Here is a 24985-nt window from a genome sequence, read left to right as displayed (position 1 = left end):
AAGACTCACTCTCATTTCATCAGTCCATAAAACCTTAGAAAAATCAGTCTTGAGATATTTCTTGGTCCAGTCTTGACGTTTCAGCTTGTGTGTCTTGTTCAGTGATGGTCGTCTTTCAGCCTTTCTTACCTTGGCCATGTCTCTGAGTCAGGGCCGGTGCAAGGATTTTTGCCGCCCTAGGCAAAAAAAAATTTGCCACCCCCCCCATATGTCCAGCCCACCATTTGACATCACAATGCTCCGCCCATATGCTCTGCCATATGGGCCAACGCCAGTCTTCACAAAGTGTCTTATCTGAAAAGATAGTGTCTTTACATTAAAAAGCCTACAAGCACAGGCTATAGACACCAGAACCACTACTTTATGCTGTAGTGCTTCTGGTGACTATAGTATCCATTTAATGTGAGGTAAATTAGAGATTAGTGCCACTAATAATATATTGGATTGCCTACTTACCACCAGATGAGGGCAAGAGGCTGATGATGGGCTCAGTCTGGCTCCACAGGTCTGGTGTAGAAGAGGCTCTCTGGAAACTGTTTTTAACAGTGCTCACAACAATTAACGAACAGGAAGCAGCTCCATTTTTTAGGGCCCCTTACACAGCTCAAGGTCTGGGCCCCCAGGGGGCATACGCCTACAATGCCCACCCATAAATCCACCTACATGGCCCATCCATGAGTTGGGGATGTTTTATGTGTGCAATTTGTGTAAGGGATGTAGTGTGTTTATAGGGGATGTAGTGTGTGTTTGCATGTAAGGAATGCATTGTATGTTTCTGTGTGTGTGTGTGTGTGTGTGTGTGTGTGTAAGGGGTGCAAGGTTTGTTTCTGTGTATGTAATTGAATGCAGTGTGTGTCTGTAAGGGGTGCATTAATTATGTAAGAGAACGTAAGGGTTGAATTGTGTGTTTCGGGTGTGTCTGTGTGTGAGTAGGAATGCATTGTATGTTTCTGTGTGTGTGTGGGGGGGATGCATTGTGTATGTGTGTAGAGTAAAAGAGAGGGTTTGTGGGGTAGGATAGGGACTGAGATGGGAACAGCTCTTACTTTTAAAAAAAAAAAATTCATAGTGCTCACCCCTCAATTATTGATTTCCCCTTCCCTTCTGTCCCTCCGTGTTCTCCCCTTCTGTCACTTAGTGCTCTCCCTTAGCCCCCTGTCCCTCTGCAGTCCCCCTTGGTGGTCTTCTCACTCCCCCTCCCCCCTTAGTGGTCCTCCCTCTCCCAAACCCCTTAGTGGTCCTCCCTCTCACAAACCCCTTAGTAGACCTTCCCCTACTCCCCCCACCCCCTTAGTGGTAATCACCCTCCTCCCCTCTCCTTAGTAGTCCTCCCTCCTTACCCCCCTTTGGTGGTCCTTCCCCCCCTTAGTGGTCCTTATCCCCCCTCCCCTAGTGGTCCTTATCCCCCTCCCCTAGTGGTCCTTATCCCCCCTCCCCTAGTGGTCCTTACCCCCCCTCCCCTAGTGGTCCTTATCCCCCCCAACCTCCCATAGTGGTCCTTATCCCCCCCCCAACCTCCCATAGTGGTCCTTACCCCCCCTCCCTCCCATAGTGGCCCTTATCCCCCTCCCTCCCATAGTGCTGATGTCATTAGACCACACCCCTTCTCATTACAGAGATGCACATCACCTAATATGCTTAATTGGTAGTAGGCTTTCGAGCCTATACAGCTTGGAGTAAGACAACATGCATAAAGAGGATGATGTGGTCAAAATATTCATTTGCCTAATAATTCTGCACTCCCTGTATATCTATCTATCTATCTATCTCTATATCTATATCTATATCTATATCTATCTCAAAAACCAAGAAAGTTAAGGTGGAGAAAAATTGTGATATATTGTGATTGGGCTTTAAGAGAACAAGTGTGGTATTGAAAAGTTACTTCTAAATTCTGAAGATGTTCTCAAGGATGCACCAGCAAGAACAGGAGAGCAGGCTTTAAAAAAAAAAAAAAAAAAAGAACAGAGCTACATGGCACTATATGCAACATATGGTGAGACTGTAAATGCCTTCAAGACTCATGCTGGTCAGAAGCTGCCTAAAAAGCTGCACAAACATGTGGATGGTATAGTGGTGTTTTCCTCTACACCCAAGAACTCAAAGCTGCATATAAAATGGAATTTAAGAAAGTCAAGTGCTCAAATTTACGTTACACATTCTGTAAAAGAAGAATCTTGCATAATTAATCAAGAAAAAATACTACTTAAAATCCCACTGCTCCCACCAAATGTGACGGAGTTCCTGATATATGTAAAAAAATAAATATATATATATATATATATATATATATATATATATATATTGTAACAAACCATCTCTAATACAGGTAGCATTTTGTCACAGATCTTAAAGTAACCACAGCCTTTGAGGGTATACAAAGTCCAGGACAAATCCAGTTCAGTTTTCCTTTTTTATTTGATGAGAAAACAGGTGCAATAAATAAAAATAAACAAAACAAAATCCCTTGCTCTTACTAGACAGAAATAACTATCTGTAATTGGGTGGCTTTCCCACTTACCAATTTCCAAGAAAACAAAGGCCTGATATATCTTCCTTCAACCACTATTCCACATTTTCGCTCACAATATATATATATATATATATATATATATATATATATATATATATATATATATATATATATATATATATATTACAATGTAAAACAAAAATCTGCACACCAGTCAAGCCATAAGACTTGCTTTAACCACAGAAATCACTGCAGATTTGGGATTTCTGTGGGAAAAGCAAGTCTTATGGCTTGACTGGTGTGCAGCTTTTTGTTTAACATTGTATTAGCTATCCACAGACTTCAGATGGAAGGGGTTTTCAATCACAATTTTTCCCCACCATAACCTATTTCTATATATATGTTAGGGCGGAGCCTGTAGTTGTGGGAGGGGGTTAACCGGCCTATGTAAACTCAGACCTACCCCTAATCAGGGCCGAGAGCGACCCAGACTCCACTGCGTCCACTTCCGGTTCCGGTCCAGCAGCATTCCGGTCCAGCAAACAGCAAGCCAGCAGCTACTCCTATCACACCCAGCATACCACCCCGACGAACGGAGGATCCCCTCCCCACCGGCAGTCAGCCAGCCACAGGCAGGTCCGGAACCCGGTCCACGGGTAAACCCGGGCAGTTACTGGCTTCCGCCAGCTCCTTGTCTCGGGCATTCCCACGCCGCGTATACTTCCGGTCACGTGAGTACACTCGCTCGCTCACGCACTTCCGGGTTGCCGCAAACGCCGTACACACAATCAGGGGGAGTGGAGGGGCAGATCCACCCCCCCCCCCCGGTTCACAATCCACCTGTCAGGGGTACAGAGGGGCTGGCTAACACACACAAACAAGCCAGCCCCCACCCCGGTCATGCCGCACAAACCACAGCTCAGAGGAGGAGGGGGGTGGGGGGCGGCAAGTACACACTCACAAGTGCCGACCGCCGAGGCATAAATAAATAAACCATAAATAGCTAATAGTGGTCAACCACAAACACGTAATTCTAGTTTAAACGAAGGAAGAGAGGGAGACAGGGAGGGAGAGGGTATTGGTATTTAAAGGGACGAAAAAAAAACAAAAAAACTTTTGTCTGTTTTAAAATATACCAATTCACACAATTGTATTTTAGGCAAACCCTAACTAAGGATATCAAAGTCCTTTCGTACCGCACCATACATAGGTAAGTAAAATGAGAATCCTGCCAATGCAAGATCAATGTCACAAGCACATATTCACTCTAATTAATTAATTAGGCTCTCCAGAACGGCGCATAAAATCCGCAATCTACAACTCGTACCCTCCAGACAAGTTACGCACAGGTAATACATTCCCACACGGCACTATTTTCGTACGTCAGTAAAGAAAGAAATTTTTTTTTTTTTTAGTTTATTACATAGATGTCAACTATCCCTCTTAATAGGTCGCTAAGCCATCTCAGGCAACCACGTGTTATAACAGTCTGGAAACATTTACACCATCCAGTAATTCAAGGCTTGTGCGCAACTCGCTAAACCACAAGTAAGTATCAGTTTTCTTTTCCCCATCTACCCCCCCCCCCCATGTAGTAAGCACCGTGTCAGACACGCACCTGACAGACCAACAGCTTTAAAAAAAAAAAGCGGCCACACAACGACAGGCCAATCACGTTCCCTAATTCACGACCATTGTAACGGAGCTCCGTGTACCCCGACCGAGTACCCTCCGTTGATGGATGCTCCTAGCGCTCTCAGAGGACTCCAAGCACTGCAGACGACACCACAACCACCGCAGGCTCCACAACCGCCGTAGCTTAACTGGAGCCGCGCCGTCTTCCTTCCACCCTGGATCGGCTTCTGTCCTCCAGGACCGTGTGGGGAAGACCTCTCCTCCAGGAGAGCGTATCCGGAACAAGCTCTTACAAGAGCTAAGTGATTAAGAGCTCAGGGGAATATGCAGAGCATAGCAATCCCCAGTGTGATATAGCAGTTCCCTCCAATAACGAGACACGGCTACGTATTGAGGGTCAGAAGAGGTCTCTGGACTGGAACACCCAGCCTGCTTTTTATTAGGATCAGGTACATACAGGACACTCCCAGGGGGAGGATGAATTTGACCAATCACATGCATGGTAACACCCCCACGTCTCCTCCCCTCAGATAAACAGTTAAACCAATTATTACATACAATAAAAATACAGTTTTTACACACACACTGTAACTTTAAAACCATACATCCAATTTCAATAAAAGTTGCATATTCCGACTCAGCATACATCAAACATAAACACTTCCAAAAATCAGCCAAATCCCTCCAGTGGATCAAAAGTTAGCTGGAAGTCCTTTATGACCGACCGCAAGCACAATTTCCTGCCCAAAACAGTTCCATAGATTTGGGCTGTGCGGTCGGTCAATTTCATGCGAAAAAACGACTAAGTCCCATTTCGAACGGGACTTAGTCTCTGGAGCTGCAAGTTCCGTATGGGAGAAGGTAAGGGTCAGCGGTGTTCGGCAGAATGTGTAGCCGATTTTAGTTCCACAGAATATTTAGCATACACCGCTGACCGCATTCGAGGAAACCAAGATGGCCGCCGCCACGTGCAATTAACCTGCAGTAACCTCACAGCCTGGGAGGTAAATTGCCTGCACCCTTTAACTTCTGGGTGGTCTGCCTGTGTGGTACTTGGTTCAGTAAGCCCTATTTACTGAACCAAGTGGGGGAAAGCCAGGAACAAGTTATTTTACCGGTCTGGGGACATAGTCTTAAAGGGGCATTGTTCAGCAAAGTCACAATATGTCCCCAGACGGTTCTTAAAGGGCCATACACACCCAATAAATGTTAATAAGTTTTCAGGGGCACAATCTTCCAGGGGCCATAGTCATGAGGCAGGAGGCTGGCAAACATGCTTCTCCACAATCCAGGGAAGCAGGGCAATTCCTCATTTAAAGGGCCAGTTACAAATAGCGATTTGTAACACATCTCCCCTTTGGGGGGAAGACTAACCAGGCACCTGACCTTCTGTCGGTCAGTGCCTCCGTTAGTCGATCCACCAACCCACAATAAACAGATGTCCGAGTAGCCCCCCCACAACATCAAAGTACAGGAACAGCCCACCCACAACACACAGTTACTGCACCTGGGTATTTGGCTGTGGTAATGAGGCCACATGCCGAGGGTACTTGAAGGGCAGAGGCCAACTGCACTCTGCCCAGATGCCAGCTCTTCTGCTGGGGTAGCCTGCAGGACATCAGGCTCTGGACCAGGGACAAAGGTAGGGCAGAGGCCGACTGCGCTCTGTCCAGCTGCCAGCTCTTCCGCTGGGGTAGCCTGCAGGACATCAGGCTCTGGACCAGGGACAAAGGTAGGGCAGAGGCCGACTGCGCTCTGTCCAGCTGCCAGCTCTTCCGCTGGGGTACTGAGACCATAGTCCGGCTCAGTAGTCAAGGGAACATGGACGTCAGGAGGGGTTAGCATCGCCTCCGTTAACCCTGGTGCCACGCTAGGAGTTAGCTGGGGAGGGGAATTTGTACTTACCCCCTCCTCTGGGTGTCCCGGTGAGGGTAGTTGGGGATCTGGAAAGGCTGTCCAGCATCCCTGTAGGTCAGGCACAGAGACCACGGTCCCATCTGCGCCGTCTGGAGGATTGGTGTCTCCCCTTGTTAGGGGAGGCTGCCGCTGGGGAGAGGGGGTGCTGTGCTCCTTTCCCGGAAACACAGGCTGCCGCTGGAGAGGGAGACCGCCTGTCTCCACTCCCTTACCATTGTCCTGTTGCTGTAGAGAGGGACCAACTGTCTCTGCTCTCTGTAGGACACACTGCTGTTGGGGGGGAAGGACGGCACCTTCGGCCCCCTGGGGTACACACTGCCGCTGGAGAGGGAGACCGCCTGTCTCCACTCCCTTACCATGGTCCTGTTGCTGTAGAGAGGGACCAACTGTCTCTGCTCTCTGTAGGACACACGGCTGCTGGGGGGGAAGGACGGCCCCTTCGGCCCCCTGTAACTCACGCTGTTGTTGGGGCGCAGGGACGGAATACTTTGCCCTCACTGCCCGATATTCTGCTTCCATCTGCAGATACTCCGCCAGTTCTCTCCTCACTCTTGGTACAATTTCCTCTGTTAGGAGGGGTCCGTAGACAGCCAACCTCCGCTTCAGCATAGCGTCAAACTGTACGTGACTATACCAATAGTCCAGTTTTGCTTGGTGTTCCCAGGATGCTGTTCCTTGCACTAGGGAAGCCATCCTGTTGTAGCCAGGGGCGCTGCCCAATGGCTAGCGTTGCCCTCAATTGTAACTCCAAACGTTACCAGTGTCTCTGAGCTGCTTCTCCTCGCACTAGGACGCCATCCCACCGCTGCCACCACTGTAACGGAGCTCCGTGTACCCCGACCGAGTACCCTCCGTTGATGGATGCTCCTAGCGCTCTCAGAGGACTCCAAGCACTGCAGACGACACCACAACCACCGCAGGCTCCACAACCGCCGTAGCTTAACTGGAGCCGCGCCGTCTTCCTTCCACCCTGGATCGGCTTCTGTCCTCCAGGACCGTGTGGGGAAGACCTCTCCTCCAGGAGAGCGTATCCGGAACAAGCTCTTACAAGAGCTAAGTGATTAAGAGCTCAGGGGAATATGCAGAGCATAGCAATCCCCAGTGTGATATAGCAGTTCCCTCCAATAACGAGACACGGCTACGTATTGAGGGTCAGAAGAGGTCTCTGGACTGGAACACCCAGCCTGCTTTTTATTAGGATCAGGTACATACAGGACACTCCCAGGGGGAGGATGAATTTGACCAATCACATGCATGGTAACACCCCCACGTCTCCTCCCCTCAGATAAACAGTTAAACCAATTATTACATACAATAAAAATACAGTTTTTACACACACACTGTAACTTTAAAACCATACATCCAATTTCAATAAAAGTTGCATATTCCGACTCAGCATACATCAAACATAAACACTTCCAAAAATCAGCCAAATCCCTCCAGTGGATCAAAAGTTAGCTGGAAGTCCTTTATGACCGACCGCAAGCACAATTTCCTGCCCAAAACAGTTCCATAGATTTGGGCTGTGCGGTCGGTCAATTTCATGCGAAAAAACGACTAAGTCCCATTTCGAACGGGACTTAGTCTCTGGAGCTGCAAGTTCCGTATGGGAGAAGGTAAGGGTCAGCGGTGTTCGGCAGAATGTGTAGCCGATTTTAGTTCCACAGAATATTTAGCATACACCGCTGACCGCATTCGAGGAAACCAAGATGGCCGCCGCCACGTGCAATTAACCTGCAGTAACCTCACAGCCTGGGAGGTAAATTGCCTGCACCCTTTAACTTCTGGGTGGTCTGCCTGTGTGGTACTTGGTTCAGTAAGCCCTATTTACTGAACCAAGTGGGGGAAAGCCAGGAACAAGTTATTTTACCGGTCTGGGGACATAGTCTTAAAGGGGCATTGTTCAGCAAAGTCACAATATGTCCCCAGACGGTTCTTAAAGGGCCATACACACCCAATAAATGTTAATAAGTTTTCAGGGGCACAATCTTCCAGGGGCCATAGTCATGAGGCAGGAGGCTGGCAAACATGCTTCTCCACAATCCAGGGAAGCAGGGCAATTCCTCATTTAAAGGGCCAGTTACAAATAGCGATTTGTAACAACCATATTCAGTGGTTAAATCCATAGCTCACCACCGGAGTACGACACCTCCACTTTGTTTCATATTTCACCCCCAGGCCGCACGTCGTCACGCTAATTTCGACCCAACGACACCACGGGCAAACTCACCATAGAGTAATACACACGTCCCAATCACTCCTTCACATCAAGGAAACTCACCCCCCCCTAAAAAAAAAAAAAGTTACAATCTTTCTAATAATAAATTCATCCCTCTAGCGAATTTCAATTTTCCCTAACAATTATGTACTTATTTACGTTATAGTATGTCTCACGCTTTGGACATAGCTTGGGACCCCTAATCACCTTGATGGGGGGGTCATTTAGGGCCCCCACCCACCGCTCAGGGGGGGGGAGGACAGTAGATCCCCCCTTATTGTTTTATTAGGGCCCCCACCCACCGCGCAGGGGTGGGGGTCGGGGGGGGAGGACAATAGGTCCCCCCTTATTGTTTCCCACCGCGCAGGGGTGGGGGCCAGGGGGGAGGACAGTAGGTCCCCCCCTTATTGTTTTATTACGGCCCCCACCCACCGCGTAGGGGTGGGGGCCTGGGGGGAGGACAGTAGGTCCCCCCCTTATTGTTTTATTAGGGCCCCCACCGCGCAGGGGTGGGGGCCAGGGGGGAGGACAGTAGGTCCCCCCCTTATTGTTTTATTAGGGCCCCCACCCACCGCGCAGGGGTGGGGGCCAGGGAGGGAGGACAGTAGGTCCCCCCTTATTGTTTTATTAGGGCCCCCACCGCGCAGGGGTGGGGGCCAGGGGGGAGGACAGTAGGTCCCCCCCTTATTGTTTTATTAGGGCCCCCACCCACCGCGCAGGGGTGGGGGCCAGGGAGGGAGGACAGTAGGTCCCCCCTTATTGTTTTATTAGGGCCCCCACCCACCGCGCAGGGGTGAAAACTAAAAGAAGACAGGAAGAAAAGAATAACAGAACCCGAGAGAGGGGGAGAAGAGGAAGAGATTGAGGAAAGGTAAGTTCGGCATGACAGTGCCGCTTTAAGGTACATCAATCTTATTCACATCTTATACATTCAAGAGCAAACTGGTTATTCATTCTCGTGGGAGTTTTTCCGCTGCCCTTGTGCCTTCGGTCTAGTACCATTATTAGGGTTGTCTTTCTCTCCTAAACCGGGGTTTGGTTCGGGGTATGGGAAGGGGGAAACCTGGGGACAAGCTACGGTAGGGGAAGAAGAACGGGGGAAATAGACGTCGAAAGCCCCTCATCTCCCTTTGTCTCCTTCTTAGTTAGCACGCTGTGTGCGGTCACCGGGCCTATTCCCTTATCTAACTACTTAACTATGTACAATGTGGGTGTTTGTTCCATTATGCCCTGTAGATTGTTTAACCTCAGCTCGGTATACCTCAATGTTTGCTGTTGTACCATGGTGTTTGGAGTCGTTGTCTCTCTGCGTCAGAGCAGTTAGGTCTTAGGAGTGGTACTATTCATCCTTCGTGTATATATATATATATATATATATGTGATATGTTATTGTTCTAACACGACCCCCTCCTCCTCCTTCCTCAGATACGCCTCCCATATGTTCCTGGCTTCCACTATGTGGTGTGGGGGGTGTAGCCGCTGGCAGGTTTTTGTTTCATATGCTAGGTTTAGGGAGATCTGTTGGAGAAGGCTAGATCTCTCCGGTGGCTGTTGTTGTTTCCACCCTCTGGCTATTAATAAGTTGGCAGCAATCAAAATATGATATGTTAGGTCGGCATGTGCTTTTGGGAATGGGTCAATCGAGATGAAGAGTAGGGCATTTTCTGGTCTCAGGTTGGTTCTCGTGACCAGTGCCCCTTGTATCACCCCCTCAACTGCCTTCCAGTATCCTCTGATGGCCGAGCAGGCCCACCAGATGTGGAGCATTGGGCCCTCCTCTATTAAACATCTTCAGCAAAGTCTCGAGGTGTTGGGATATATGGTCGCTAGTCTAGTCGGTACCAAGTACCACCTATATTGTATCTTGCACATTAGCTCTAGGTGGGATGCGCATCTGGATCTACCTTTATGGGCTATGAAGGCTTGGTTCCATTGTTCTTCTGAGAAGACTGTACTCAAATCCTTATGCCATGCCTCTCTGAATTTGTCTAGCTGCGGTGGTGGCTGTTGGGTAGGATTATTTAGAATTGCATACATGAGTGAAAGCGGTTTCTTGGGCATTGTTCTAGATTCGCATGCTTTCTCTATACAACGCGTGTGGGTCGGGGTTGTCAGGATAGTGGAGTTTGTCAGTGCTCCCTTTAGTTGTAGGTAGGAGAATATCGCTCTTTGTGGCAAATCGTAACTCTGTTGCAGGTCGGGGAATTGTCTCAGCTGTCCTTGATTATAGAGGTGTCTAACCAACGTGCATCCTCGCTCGGTCCATAGTCGATGGTCAAATGTGGGATTCGTCATGTGTATGCAGTATAGCGCCCATTTATCTGTATAACCTAATTGTGGTTTAATCGTATCCAAGGTTTTCAGCAGGATTGTGGTAGTGGCCGGTGTGTCTGGTAGTTTAGGACCCAGAATAAGTACCCTTGGGGCAAGCCCACGTTGATTCCATCTCCACCCATTGTGGTGTGTTGTGGGCTGTGTGTGCCTGCAGGGCGGTGGTCATCAGCGCTGCCCTATAGTAGGTTCTCACCTCTGGTAGTCCTAGCCCTCCCTGCTCTAGGGGTTTGGTGAGTATGCTAGTGGCTACCCTGATTTTTTTGTGTGACCACATGAAGCTAGTGAGAATCCTTTGTAGACGTCGCAAGTACGCATTGGGTAATGGGATCTGAAGCGTTCTAGTCAGGTATTGGAATTTCGGCAGCAGCAGTTTGCACGTTTTTTTTTAAGAATTTGCCAGGAATCTATTTTTTTAAGTTGTTCCCCTCCTCTTGACACGATCAATGACCTGAGAGTCTCCGTAAGCAGGGTTAACTTGTTAGTCCCGTTTTCCATTCAAGTTGTGCATGATGTCCCGGCTAGGTTTCCAGGGACAAATATTGGAGCCTCGGCGTTGCCCCAATATGGAGGGAGCGTGGAGTTTGTTGGAGTCCATGAATGACAGAGTCCATGAAGTGAGCGCTGGTTATTTTGTGCTTCGCTGTCACAAATATTATTGTTGTGGTTGTTTGTGAAATTACTCTTCATTGGTCCAGCTGGTTCATCTTCTTGTTATGATCAGTCCCGGTCAGAGAGCCTCATGTCGTTGCTGAAACGTACAGTTCCGTTGCGGGTCATCGTGGTGTGAACGAGGTGACCTTGCTCGGGTCCCAGGTGTGCGTGGGCCTGGTGGCGGGTTGCGGTTGTGGTTTTAGCAGACAGTCCTGCGGCAGACCTAAATCTCGTAAGAGTGTGGCTGCGTCTTGTAGGTCATGGATTTGGTGGGTGATTTTGCCTCGTGTCACCTGTAGCAAGCGTGGCAAACGCCAGCGGTATACTATATTGCGCTGTTGGAGGAGTGAGGTAAGGGGTTTGAGTGACCTCCGCCACACCATTGTGCTGCCGGATAGGTCATTATAGAATTTTAAGGCCATGTTCTCAAAGCGGTAGTTTGCCTTACCCCTGATTGCCTTCAAGGTTGCTGCCTTGTCTGCTCCGTGCCTGAATTGAATAATCAAGTCGCTTGATGCTGTTGCAGGGGCTTAAGGTGGCTTAGGGATACGAAAAAGCCCTTCCACGGGTGTTGCCTTTGCCTGCTTGGGTGGCAGCAAGTCCCCCATCATTCTCCTTACTAAGTGCGGCAACTCCTCCTCAGGGACCGCGTCGGTTATCCCCCAGGCACTCCTTTTCAATGGCAGTGTATCTACTTCCCTGGGTAAAAGTGTCTGGCTTAGATAAGCCCCGGGTTGCTCGCCGCCATCTGCTCCGACTTGGCTCAGTACTGCTCCCAATCAAAACATAGAAGCGTCTGTATGGACGAGAAAGCGTTTAGTTGGATCAGGAGCATAAAGTACAGGTAATTTAATGAGCGCCATCTTGAGCTGTTGGAAGGTCTGTTCACACTCTACAACATCCAGCAAACAAAGAAGGATATAGGAGGACGCACTGGACAAGGGAGGACTCACTGGATGTTCCTCTATCCTGGCATAGACCGGAGATAATCCCTCAGTCACAGATACAACTAGAAGATGATAAAGGGAATCCTCTGACTTCTAATCGTGGTGAGATCTAACCATTAAGCATTTGGAGCAATATCTATATACAATCATCAGTGTACACATATTTGGACTGTAAATATTTTTCTTCCTTTTTTTCATTTTTTTCATTTTTTTCCTTTTTCACTTTTTGGACATTTTTTCATTTCCCACACATATTTTTTCTATATCATTGATGGACTTTTGTGTACATTGTATATAGCAGATAGAGGGCTCTCTATCATTTAGTGCCTCTGTACACTCTGCTTTATTGTCATTTTCGGTTTATATTGGGGGCTTACTGTGTATATATTTATTATTGTTTAGGTGTCATGGTGAGATTGTAGATATATTTTGCCATCAATTATACTTTTCGAGATATTTCATTATCTTTAGATATTTAATACATTTATATTTGCAAGAATCAGCTCTACAGCATTATTTAATATAGAGTGCGGTATCATTTTGTTGTTGTTCACACTCTGGGGCCCATACTACTATCTTGGGGAGGTTTTTATGTGTTAGATCTGTGAGAGGTTTAGCTAGGGTGCTGTAATTAGCTAAGAATTTCCTGCAGAACCCTGCGGTACCCAGGAATGCGAGGACCTGGGTTTTAGTGCGGGGGGTTGGACACTTGGCGACTGCCTCTATTTTAGCGGGTTCTGTTTTTTGTAGCAGGCACCCGACTCTGTGCCCTAAGTATTGAACTTCTGACATTCCTATTGATACCGGAGAAACTGACGGAAGCCAAGCACAGAGAGATGGACACAGGTTTCTTCAGGAAGGAAGAGATTCTTTATTCGGTTCTCCGATCGGGACTCAGAGGGACTAATGTCACCAAAATACAACAAGTTCTGAGCCCCGGACAATAGTGCAGGCTCCTTATATAGGCACATAACTCCTCCCATAATAAGCTCCACCCGCACATTCTCTTAACCAATCAAAAACGAACAAGAACTAACTTCCTGCTTGACCGCATGGCTTGTCCAGCACAATGGAGGAGGGGAATACTATATCCGGTATTCTTGCACATGCTCCATACACTACTGATCGTATCTTTGCCAAGTGCAACCAACCGACCGATACGTCAGCATATGCACGTACACATGCCACGTGGTAATCTCGGCCTACTAAATTTATTTTTACCGAGATTCCACCACATTCCCCCCTTTGATGCCTCTGATATTTCACAATTACGGAGGCATCACTTAACCTTAGTTTGCATACACCTCAGGTTACCATGAACCAGACCAGACTTTTCCTATGATGTGAATCCCTCAACACTTCTCTTCCTGCATTGGTTCTCCCTGATATAGAGCCTCATATCTATATATAGCCATTATCTGTGCTGCAGCCTTCCTTTCTGCTATATTTTCTATCAGGCTCTGCACAGACCTAACTACTAAAGGAATAAGACATGGCAGGAGTAGACACAACATTAAAATTAGCATGACTCCGCCTACCAATGCCTTAAGCCCTCCAAACTGCTCATACCAGTTACCAAACCAACTACTTGGATTATACCCTTTCCATACCTGAGTAGGCACATGCGCTAGTTTAACCATATGGCTAGTAAGCTCAGCTATTGCTTGCCCTTCGTCATCTATTTGAAGACAGCAATTGCTCAGGTTAAACTTCCCACATACACCTCCCTCTACTGCCAATAGGTAATCCAAGGCTAATCTATTTTGGTAAACTGCTGTCCTCATCCTGGTATTATGCTTCGCTAGAAGATTGAGCGCTTGTGAGGTCTCATTAGTAATTATCTCAACCACCGCCTGTAACCTTATAATGCGGTTGAGCATATATATTGGGGTTCTATACCCGAAAGTACCATCCTCTGCCCAAGTGGCTGGCCCATAATAGTCTATAATACGCTGGGGAGGCCATTCATCATCTTCCCAGGCGCCAATCTCTATGGGTCCTCTTTTCTTCCTATTATTCACATCATACACTTTAACTCCCAAAGTCTCACCTGTTTCAATAGGCAACAAGAAGAAGGATGGTTTGAGCATACCCAACACACATGCCCCTTCCCAGTCCTGTGGTAACTCCGAATAGGCCTTCTTACCACAGATCCAGTACAACTTTGCTGGGGCTCTCCAACTAGATGTGATGGATAAGTCAAACCATACGTCCTTTAAATTGGCATATCTTGCAAACGGGTTGGATGGTTCTGAGACATTTGAAGCCGACCACCAAGTTGTATTCTTTGTATCATCATCATAAGCTTTTTGCCCTAGACAAGTTAATTCTCCTACAGAAGTATTAAACATTATTCCTTTCCTTGCTATGCAAACATAACCTATGATGGAGGTTTTTAATCTCCACTCAGATTTACCTCTAACACTCATCTGATAATCGGCTTGTGTAGATATTAATTGTTCAACTGCCTCAGAACCAGACATTACCTCCTTTGCTTCCCAAGGCCATTGGTCTCCCATGTTAGTACCTCCACACACATAGCAGTTGGTTACATTAAGACTACCAGCAATACTCTCAGCTAAATCTATAAACAGGTTTTTAGCGTTATGGGGAATCTTATTATCTACACTCATCTCTTCATAAAAAGAATGGAATACCTGATGAGTTTGGGATGATACGGTATCGGTCTCTATCCCTATAAACAATATTGTCCCAGGGTCTAAACCCGTCCCATATATTTGGAACCCAAATAAATTACCAAATCTGTCTAGAAATTGCACAAAAGCGTGTATAAAACCCCAAGGGTGATATACACAGGTAGAGGGTGGTACAAAACAATACAACCTGTTTATGGCTGATCGTGAACGTGGAATCTATTGAATGGCAAAAAATACAAAATATGGTGAAGTAAATAAGGCAAAGATAAATTTTGCACGTGGTAGAGAACTTACAAAAGAGAGATGGTAATCACGCCTGTCACCCTGTCAGGGGTATTGTCCAAATGAAGGATCAGATGTATATGATAGAGACTGGATAGCAGTGGAAGCAGGTGTCTGTCTCGTAGTATATGGAGAGGAGAAGTTCCAGATTCAATCGCTTATACGGCAATATCACTTTTGCTCAGGAATAAAAGAAAATAGAAATAGTGCAGATTGTATAAAATTTACAAAATTTATTACAAAGATTGCACTTACAGAAAATCAGTGGTAAAACAGCATGTCTCCATAATGAAGTTTTGGGCTGGTCTCCAGATGGTGATAGAAAGAGATCCAAAATTGGAGATGCACAAAAACAATAAGATAAAATAAAATAGAATGGACTATAATAACAGTGCTGGTTATTAGCATAAAATGTCCAGAGTGTAGTATCCAACGCGTTTCGTCACTATAGTGACTTCCTCAGGGATGTAGATATGCTGTAATCTTCATGGTTTATATACCATATCAGTTTTCAAATTTCGCGGGCAAAATTCTCCGGTCACATGTTACTTCCGGTTTTCGGCCATTTGACTTCCTGTGTTCCACCTTGGAACGCATGACATCACTTCCGGTTTTGGGTTCTGTAACGGAGCTCCGTGTACTCCGACCGAGTACCCTCCGTTGATGGATGCTCCTAGCGCTCTCAGAGGACTCCAAGCACTGCAGACGACACCACAACCACCGCAGGCTCCACAACCGCCGTAGCTTAACTGGAGCCGCGCCGTCTTCCTTCCACCCTGGATCGGCTTCTGTCCTCCAGGACCGTGTGGGGAAGACCTCTCCTCCAGGAGAGCGTAACAGGAACAAGCTCTTAAAAGAGCTAAGTGATTAAGAGCTCAGGGGAATATGCAGCGCATAGCAATCCCCAGTGTGATATAGCAGTTCCCTCCAATAACGAGACACGGCTACGTATTGAGGGTCAGAAGAGGTCTGAGGTGCTGGAACACCCAGCCTGGTTTTTATTACCATTTTGAAAATACAGGACCACCCACAGGGCGGGACAAAACAACCAATCATACACGTACATCATTAAAACCACTCCCAGTAATTACACACAAAATCCTCCCCTATGTCTGTGATATAATTATGCTACACAAGGGATTAACATAATTATCACAGACAGTAAAAATACAGTTTTTACACAACATTCATAACTCCCAAAATATACATCACATTCGCATAAAAATACATATTCACAATCAATCCATTCAGGGGAACAACATACTCAAAAATCATACGAATTGGACCAGGGGTTCAGAAGTTAGTACAAATGTGCATTTGACCTTCTGGAAGCATGGTTTTACAGGGCCCTCTATCCTGGAGACAATGGGGGGAAGTAATTCAATTATCCAGGACTAGAGGCAGACTCCATTAACCACATGGTTGCAAAACAACATAAAACACTTTAAAATACATAAAGTCACATTTTACACATAACACACAGACATTTCACATATCCCCAGATAGCTGGGATCTGAGCGCACAAAACTACCGAATAGCGCGCAGATCCTATTCACACAGTTCAATTGCCATGGAGCTAAAGTCTTTCCCATAGTCTTTCATTATATGAATAGGCTCCATGGCATAGCCATCTGGGGTATCACCGCTCACACAGGGCCATAGTCATAAGGAAGGAGGCTGGCAAATAGGCTTCTCCACAATCCAGGGAAGCAGGGCAATTTCTCATTTAAAGGGCCAGTTACAAATAGCGATTTGTAACACATCTCCCCTTTGGGGGGAAGACTAACCAGGCATCTGACCTTCTGTCGGTCAGTGCCTCCGTTAGTCGATCCACCAACCCACAATAAACAGATGTCCGAGTAGCCCCCCCACAACATCAAAGTACAGGAACAGCCCACCCACAACACACAGTCACTGCACCTGGGTATTTGGCTGTGGTAATGAGGCCACATGCCGAGGGTACTTGAAGGGCAGAGGCCAACTGCACTCTGCCCAGATGCCAGCTCTTCTGCTGGGGTAGCCTGCAGGACATCAGGCTCTGGACCAGGGAAAAAGGTAGGGCAGAGGCCGACTGCAATCTGCCCAGCTGCCAGCTCTTCTGCTGGGGTAGCCTGCAGGACATCAGGCTCTGGACCAGGGACAAAGGTAGGGCAGAGGCCGACTGCACTCTGCCCAGCTGCCAGCTCTTCGGCTGGGGTAGCCTGCGGGACATCCGGCTCTGGACCAGGGACAAAGGTAGGGCAGAGGCCGACTGCACTCTGCCCAGCTGCCAGCTCGTCTGCTGGGATGCTTGGGACATAGTCCGGCTCAGTAGCCAAGGGAACATGGACGTCAGTAGGGGTTAACATTGCCTCTGTTAACTCTGGTGCCACGCTAGGAGTTACCTGGGGAGGGGAATTTGTACTTACCCCCTCCTCTGGGTGTCCCGGTGAGGGTAGTTGGGGATCTGGAAAGGCTGTCCAGCATCCCTGTAGGTCAGGCACAGAGACCACGGTCCCATCTGCGCCGTCTGGGGGATTGGTGTCTCCCCTTGTTAGGGTAAGCTGCCGCTGGGGAGAGGGTGTGCTGTGCTCCTTTCCCGGAAACACAGGCTGCCGCTGGAGAGGGAGACCGCCTGTCTCCACTCCCGTAACATTGTCCTGTTGCTGTAGAGAGGGACCAACTGTCTCTGCTCTCTGTAGGACACACTGCTGCTGGGGGGGAAGGTCGGCACCTTCGGCCCCCTGGGGTACACACTGCCGCTGGAGAGGGAGACCGCCTGTCTCCACTCCCTTACCATTGTCCTGTTGCTGTAGAGAGGGACCAACTGTCTCTGCTCTCTGTAGGACACACTGCTGCTGGGGGGGAAGGACGGCACCTTCGGCTCCCTGACACTCACTCTGGGGTTGGGGATCTTCCCAGTAAACCTCTACGATATCCTTCCAGCTGAAGGGCTCTAGACCTGGTTCTGCTTGTCGGGTAGGTTGGGGCTGCACGGAGCTGAGCAGGTGTAGGTAGTCTTGCTCCAGCTCCCACTCCCTTGTTACCAGGTGGGTCATGTCTTCTCTCACCTCGCGTTCGTCAGCCCAGACATACATGCCCATCCGGTAGTCGTAGATGTCCCAAAACCTAGACTCCTCCGTGCTGCCGAAATCAAGATCCTCCTCCATGGCATCCTGAAGTAGACCAGGACCATCATAATCATCCCCCTCCGGTAGGTCGTGCTCGGCCGTCCAGGGAGTAAGTCGAATGGTATGCCACCAGAGGGCCTGGTATGCGTTGTCTAGCCCGATCTCTCGCCATACCAGGGTCTCCAGTCTTGCCACCCACTCATCTAGGGGCTGCTCCCCCAATAGACATATTCGCATTGCCACACGCTTCTGTAGCCGCTGCTCATCACTGGGGAGGCCCTCACCTCGCCGCCACTGGGCCTCTTCCAGGGCATCATACCAGAGTTCCCTTCTGGCTGCATCCCTGTAATCTGCGGCCTCCTTCTCCTCCTCATCATGGAACGCTGTCCGCAAACCAGCTGATTCCATCCTATTGTAGCCAGGGGCGCTGCCCAATGGCTAGCGTTGCCCTCAATTGTAACTCCAAACGTTACCAGTGTCTCTGAGCTGCTTCTCCTCGCACTAGGACGCCATCCCACCGCTGCCACCAATGTAACGGAGCTCCGTGTACTCCGACCGAGTACCCTCCGTTGATGGATGCTCCTAGCGCTCTCAGAGGACTCCAAGCACTGCAGACGACACCACAACCACCGCAGGCTCCACAACCGCCGTAGCTTAACTGGAGCCGCGCCGTCTTCCTTCCACCCTGGATCGGCTTCTGTCCTCCAGGACCGTGTGGGGAAGACCTCTCCTCCAGGAGAGCGTAACAGGAACAAGCTCTTAAAAGAGCTAAGTGATTAAGAGCTCAGGGGAATATGCAGCGCATAGCAATCCCCAGTGTGATATAGCAGTTCCCTCCAATAACGAGACACGGCTACGTATTGAGGGTCAGAAGAGGTCTGAGGTGCTGGAACACCCAGCCTGGTTTTTATTACCATTTTGAAAATACAGGACCACCCACAGGGCGGGACAAAACAACCAATCATACACGTACATCATTAAAACCACTCCCAGTAATTACACACAAAATCCTCCCCTATGTCTGTGATATAATTATGCTACACAAGGGATTAACATAATTATCACAGACAGTAAAAATACAGTTTTTACACAACATTCATAACTCCCAAAATATACATCACATTCGCATAAAAATACATATTCACAATCAATCCATTCAGGGGAACAACATACTCAAAAATCATACGAATTGGACCAGGGGTTCAGAAGTTAGTACAAATGTGCATTTGACCTTCTGGAAGCATGGTTTTACAGGGCCCTCTATCCTGGAGACAATGGGGGGAAGTAATTCAATTATCCAGGACTAGAGGCAGACTCCATTAACCACATGGTTGCAAAACAACATAAAACACTTTAAAATACATAAAGTCACATTTTACACATAACACACAGACATTTCACATATCCCCAGATAGCTGGGATCTGAGCGCACAAAACTACCGAATAGCGCGCAGATCCTATTCACACAGTTCAATTGCCATGGAGCTAAAGTCTTTCCCATAGTCTTTCATTATATGAATAGGCTCCATGGCATAGCCATCTGGGGTATCACCGCTCACACAGGGCCATAGTCATAAGGAAGGAGGCTGGCAAATAGGCTTCTCCACAATCCAGGGAAGCAGGGCAATTTCTCATTTAAAGGGCCAGTTACAAATAGCGATTTGTAACAGGTTCATTCTGATCGAGGAGAGCCCTTATCTGATAGTACTAATAGTAGTGCAGCAGAGACTTCCTGCGTTCCACCTTGGAACGCATGACATCATTTCTGGTTTCAGGTACAAACTGGTCAGGGGGGAGTCCCTATCTGCTGGCACAAAAGGTGGTGCAGCAGAAAAGGTTTCCCCCCTAAACAACCCTTAGACAATAGGTTCCCATTACACATAAATAGTAAGCTAATTTCTTTTGTCTGTCTAGAAATTGGTCAGGATTATTTATAAGAATATGGATTGGGTTGCATTCCATAGACTTACAATATGGGTTGGTAGGCAACTTAGTAACAATCATATCCTAGTCTGCTGTCTGTCCCCAAGTTGCCCACCCCACACAAGACCAATATGGGCAAACATTATATTCCCTATCTGGGCATCTTGGACTTACATACTTGTTTTTACTACTGGGACAAATATATTTATCATTAGACCCATACGTTCTCTCCCACTTAAGATCCCCACATACATTCCACGGCTTTCTACCACTTGATATTGCTTTACATGCATCAAATAGCAGAACATCCGAAGTGTCATGCCTTAATTATGATATCCTCTTACTTCCTGGTTCCACGGAGCTTAGCCACACCTCTTTATGACACGGTCTCCCTATTTAATCTGACCGCACCAGCTGATCGACGCTGGATTATTTAACTACGTTCCGTACTCACGAACCGGCTGCAACATCGTTGTGAAAGCCCTCTGTTACCGGACCGGACTGGAAGACTTCAAGTTCCCTTCACCTTTCCTCATCCACGACTAAAGCTGAACTCTCTCCATTCAGGATAAACCGCCTCTGAGGAGATCTCGGGAACCAGTGTTCTATGTGCCGGAAGCTAAGTAAAACCTCTGTGATAAGCGTTGCATCTCAAAGCTGTTATTTCCTGTCTCCAAAGTCCTTCGTTAAAACAAACCCGTTACAGCTAACTTCAACTCATACTTTGTCTCAGTTAGCTGCATCTGTCTTGCTTCAGTTAAAGTCTATGGAACAGCTATTGTAACTTCTTATCACCTAATTAATTAATACTACTAAAGGACTCTTTCTGATTCAGTCATCGTTAACTACTTAAAGCTACAGTGCATATAATTGTGGACTTCAGTTATCGTTTACTACTTAAAGCTACAGTGCCTATAATTGTGGACTTCAGTTATCGTTTACTACTTAAAGCTACAGTGCCTATAATTGTGGACTTCAGTTATCGTTTATTACTTAAAGCTACAGTACCTGTAAATTGGAATTAAAGTCAATACCTTTTACTTTTTATAATAAATATTCAAACTATAAGAAATCTGCAGTTGTGTTCCTTCATAACAAATGTTTAGACGTGACACGAAGAATGTACGGTTTCTAATACAGTTTTATTTATTAGGGTCCCCTGTGGATCTCCATTCCTGAGGGTCAACCAAATTGTGCGGGGTTGATACTCTGGATTGAAGCACTTAGGTTCTCCTACTCCTAAATGGCATACACTATATTCTATACCTAGATATATACACTTAGACACATCACCTTTACACTCATATTGTGAATGCCAAATTAGGGTCTGGGAAATATGATTACCTGTTATAGTAGTCTTAATGCAAACCTCACAGCTAGGAGTGTCGGTACCTCTACCTTCCGGAATATAAAAAGACATATAAATAAACATTATCATTAACACTTCTTTCGTCGGCTGCATCCTCAGTCTTCGTCCGTGCGATGGCACCTCAGCTTCCAGGTGGTAAGGGCTGCAGGGAATGGAGTTCTGCTCGTCTTCACAGGGGTCCCTTCGAGACTTTCCTGGCTTTTAATAAAACGTTGGTGAGCGGACAGGCGTTTTTATGGCCGTCTAAACACTCACTTACCAATCTCTGAAACAACAATAATTGTAATCCACGTCACTCCGACTGAGTCGTGCGCTTTAACCGGATCTTGCAGGGATTCTCTGGATCTGTTGTAGCTTGCCAAGAATCTACTGCTGCTGGTTTAACCCTGGAGTGATGAATCCACGAAGTCACTTCGGCCACTTTTATTGCTGTAGGGGTAGACAAAAGAACAACATAAGGACCCCTCCACTTAGGCCCTAACGGTATATTATTCCACTCTTTAATCCACACTTGGTCTCCTGGATGGTAACTATGAACAGGGGGATAAATATTCACAGGTAATCTATCTTGTACCCATTTCTGTACCTCCTCCATAGGTTTACCCAACTCTACAACCTGCTGCCGGGTAATTCCTTCTCCCAACTGACTCAAATCCCCCCTTAAGTTACCAAGTACAGGAGGTGGACGCCCATACATGATTTCAAAAGGAGGGAGACCCATCCTTCTGGTAGGTGTACTGCGGATACGCAACAGAGCTATAAGCAAAAGAACATTCCACTTGAGTTGGGTTTCCTGACACATTTTTGCCAACTGATTCTTAATAATTCTATTCATTCTTTCTACTTTACCAGAACTCTGAGGTCTATATGCCGTATGAAGTCTCCACTTAATACCAAGCATATGAGTCAGTTGTTGTAGGCACTGGTGAACAAAGGCTGGACCATTATCCGATCCTATAGAGCAGGGTAGTCCATATCGGGGTATTATTTCTCATAGCAGGAATCGCACAACTTTTCCTGCTTTCTCTGTACGAGTAGGACATGCTTCTACCCAGCCTGAATAGGTGCACACAACTACTAATAGGTAGCGATGATATCATTTGTTCTCCAGGTACTTTCCAGGTTCAGTCTTCAACCACTCTTCTTCTTCAGCTGTATAAACTGGAGTCCATTGAGACAGTGGAGTCGGTATAAGAGCAGCTATATGTTCCACATATTCCTGTCTTACTGATTCAGCGGCACGCTTAGCTGCATTATCTGCCATCCAATTTCCTTTGGTTACATCACCATCGCCTCTCAGATGCGCTCGACAATGTATAATACCAACTTCTTTTGGTTCCCATACTGCTTCCAATAGTTGTAGTATTTCAGCTGCGTACTTGATTTCTTTACCCTCTGAATTCAATAGTCCTCTTTCTTTATACAAAGCTCTGTGGGCATGAGTGGTTAAAAACGCATACTTGGAGTCCGTGTAGATGTTTACTCTCAAACCTTCAGCCAATTGTAACGCTCGTGTTAGTGCTATCAATTCTGCCTTTTGTGCTGATGTTCCTTTTGACAGTGGCCGAGCTTCTATCACCTTGTCTATCGTTGTTACTGCATATCCTGCATAGCGAATCCCTTCTTTCACATAACTACTGCCGTCTGTATAATATTGGACATCAGGGTTCTGGATGGGAAAATCACGAAGATCTGGTCTACTTGAAAATACTTCATCCATCAGCTCCAAACAATCGTGTTGACTTTCAGTAGGTTGCGGCAAAAGGGTAGCTGGATTTAAGGTATTGACAGTCTCTAAATGCACTCTTGGGTTTTCACACAACATTGCTTGATACTTAGTCATGCGGCTGTTACTGAACCAATGATTGCCTTTGTAATCTAGCAACGTCTGTACTGCGTGCGGGACTCGCACATAAAGTTCTTGACCCAGAGTGAGTTTATCGGCTTCAGCTACCAGCAGGGCGGCTGCAGCTACGGCTCTTAGACAAGGTGGAAGACCACTGGCCACTGCATCCAATTGCTTAGACATATAGGCAACAGGTCTTTGCCATGATCCCAAGTACTGTGTCAATACTTCCACAGCCATTCTTCTTTGCTCGTGTACATATAAGTAGAATGGTCGTGTGTGATCAGGTAGACCTAATGCTGGGGCACTCATCAAAGCCTTCTTCACATCTTCAAATGCCTTTTGTTGTTCTGGGGTCCATAGGAAGGGGTCGTGTTCTGTACCCTTGATAGCTGCATACAGAGGTTTCGCCAATATCGCATAACTGGGAATCCATATCCTACAGAAGCCTGCTGCCCCCAAGAACTCTCGCACTTGTCTTCTATTCTTGGGTATTGGTATTTGGCACACAGCTTCTTTTCTCTCTGGCTCCATTATTCTTTGACCTTCAGAGATATGGAATCCCAGATATTTGACAGTTGGCAGACACAACTGAGCCTTCTTCCTAGACACCTTGTATCCTGCCTTCCAGAGAATGTGTAGTAGATCGTGTGTTGCTTGCTGACATATTTCTCTTGGAACTGCGGCTATCAACAAATCATCTACATATTGTAATAGTACACACTCTCCTGGGATGGACTTGAAATCCAGTAAGTCTTGACTTAAAGCTGAACCAAATAGGGTAGGTGAATTTTTAAACCCTTGAGGCAGTCTTGTCCAAGTCATCTGGCGTTTCGAGCCCGTTACAGCATTTTCCCATTGGAATGCGAAGATACATTGGCTTTCTGCAGCAATTCGGAGGCAAAAGAATGCATCTTTGAGGTCTAAGACTGTAAAATAGGTAGCCCCGCCCGGAATTAAAGCAAGCAGGTTATACGGATTGGGCACAACTGGGTGTATACTAACAACCGCATCATTGACTGCTCTCAAGTCCTGCACAGGGCGATACTCATCTGTACCGGGCTTTTGAACAGGCAGCAATGGGGTGTTCCAGGGGGAAGTACAGAATTTTAGGATACCATACCTTATGAACTTATCCAGATATGATTGAATATTCTTCTTAGCCTTTTGCGGGATATGATATTGCCGTAGGCTCACTGGATAAACCCCAAGTTTTAGTTCAATTTGAATGGGTGGAATATTGCGGGCCAGTCCTGGTGGGTTGTTCTCTGCCCAAACTCCTGGTATATTGAATAAGGATTCATCACTCTTAGGGTTTTGGCTAGTCAACGCTGTATAAAGTCGCCACTCTTCTTCCTTTGGTACTGATAATGTCATAATACCTGAAGGTCCATTAAACTTTAAGGATGTTGTTCCATTTGGTAGGAACGTTATCTGCGCTCGTAGTTTTGATAGCAAATCACGTCCCAACAATTGGACTGGACATTCAGGCATATAAAGGAATTGATGTTTCACTACGTGGCCTCCCAATGTACATTGTCGACTTTTAAGAACCGGTTTTGCAGCACTCCTTCCAGTTGCTCCTATTACGGTGATAGTTCTTCCAGATGGAGGAGCAACTAG

The 24985-nt window shown here is 46.9% G+C and overlaps 2 protein-coding genes across 2 annotated transcripts in view; one reads left to right on the top strand and one right to left on the bottom strand.

The window, feature by feature from the left end:
* The window catches only part of MMP2 (matrix metallopeptidase 2), a 740650-nt gene that overhangs the window by 696186 nt on the left and 19479 nt on the right, over nt 1-24985 (top strand). The window lies entirely within an intron of this gene.
* LOC134579025 (uncharacterized) overlaps nt 1-24985 on the bottom strand; it is a gene marked incomplete at its 5' end in the record, with an annotated part of 29758 nt that overhangs the window by 3708 nt on the left and 1065 nt on the right. Inside the window, one exon of the mRNA XM_063438161.1 lies at nt 22865-24859. Within this exon, the coding sequence (XP_063294231.1) occupies nt 22865-24859 (1995 nt within the window). The remainder of the gene's footprint in view (nt 1-22864; nt 24860-24985) is intronic.

Source organism: Pelobates fuscus, chromosome 12 (assembly GCF_036172605.1).
Source record: "Pelobates fuscus isolate aPelFus1 chromosome 12, aPelFus1.pri, whole genome shotgun sequence".
NCBI lineage: Eukaryota > Metazoa > Chordata > Amphibia > Anura > Pelobatidae > Pelobates > Pelobates fuscus.
Note: the sequence above shows the minus strand (reverse complement) of the source record. Positions and strands in the feature narration are given on the sequence as shown.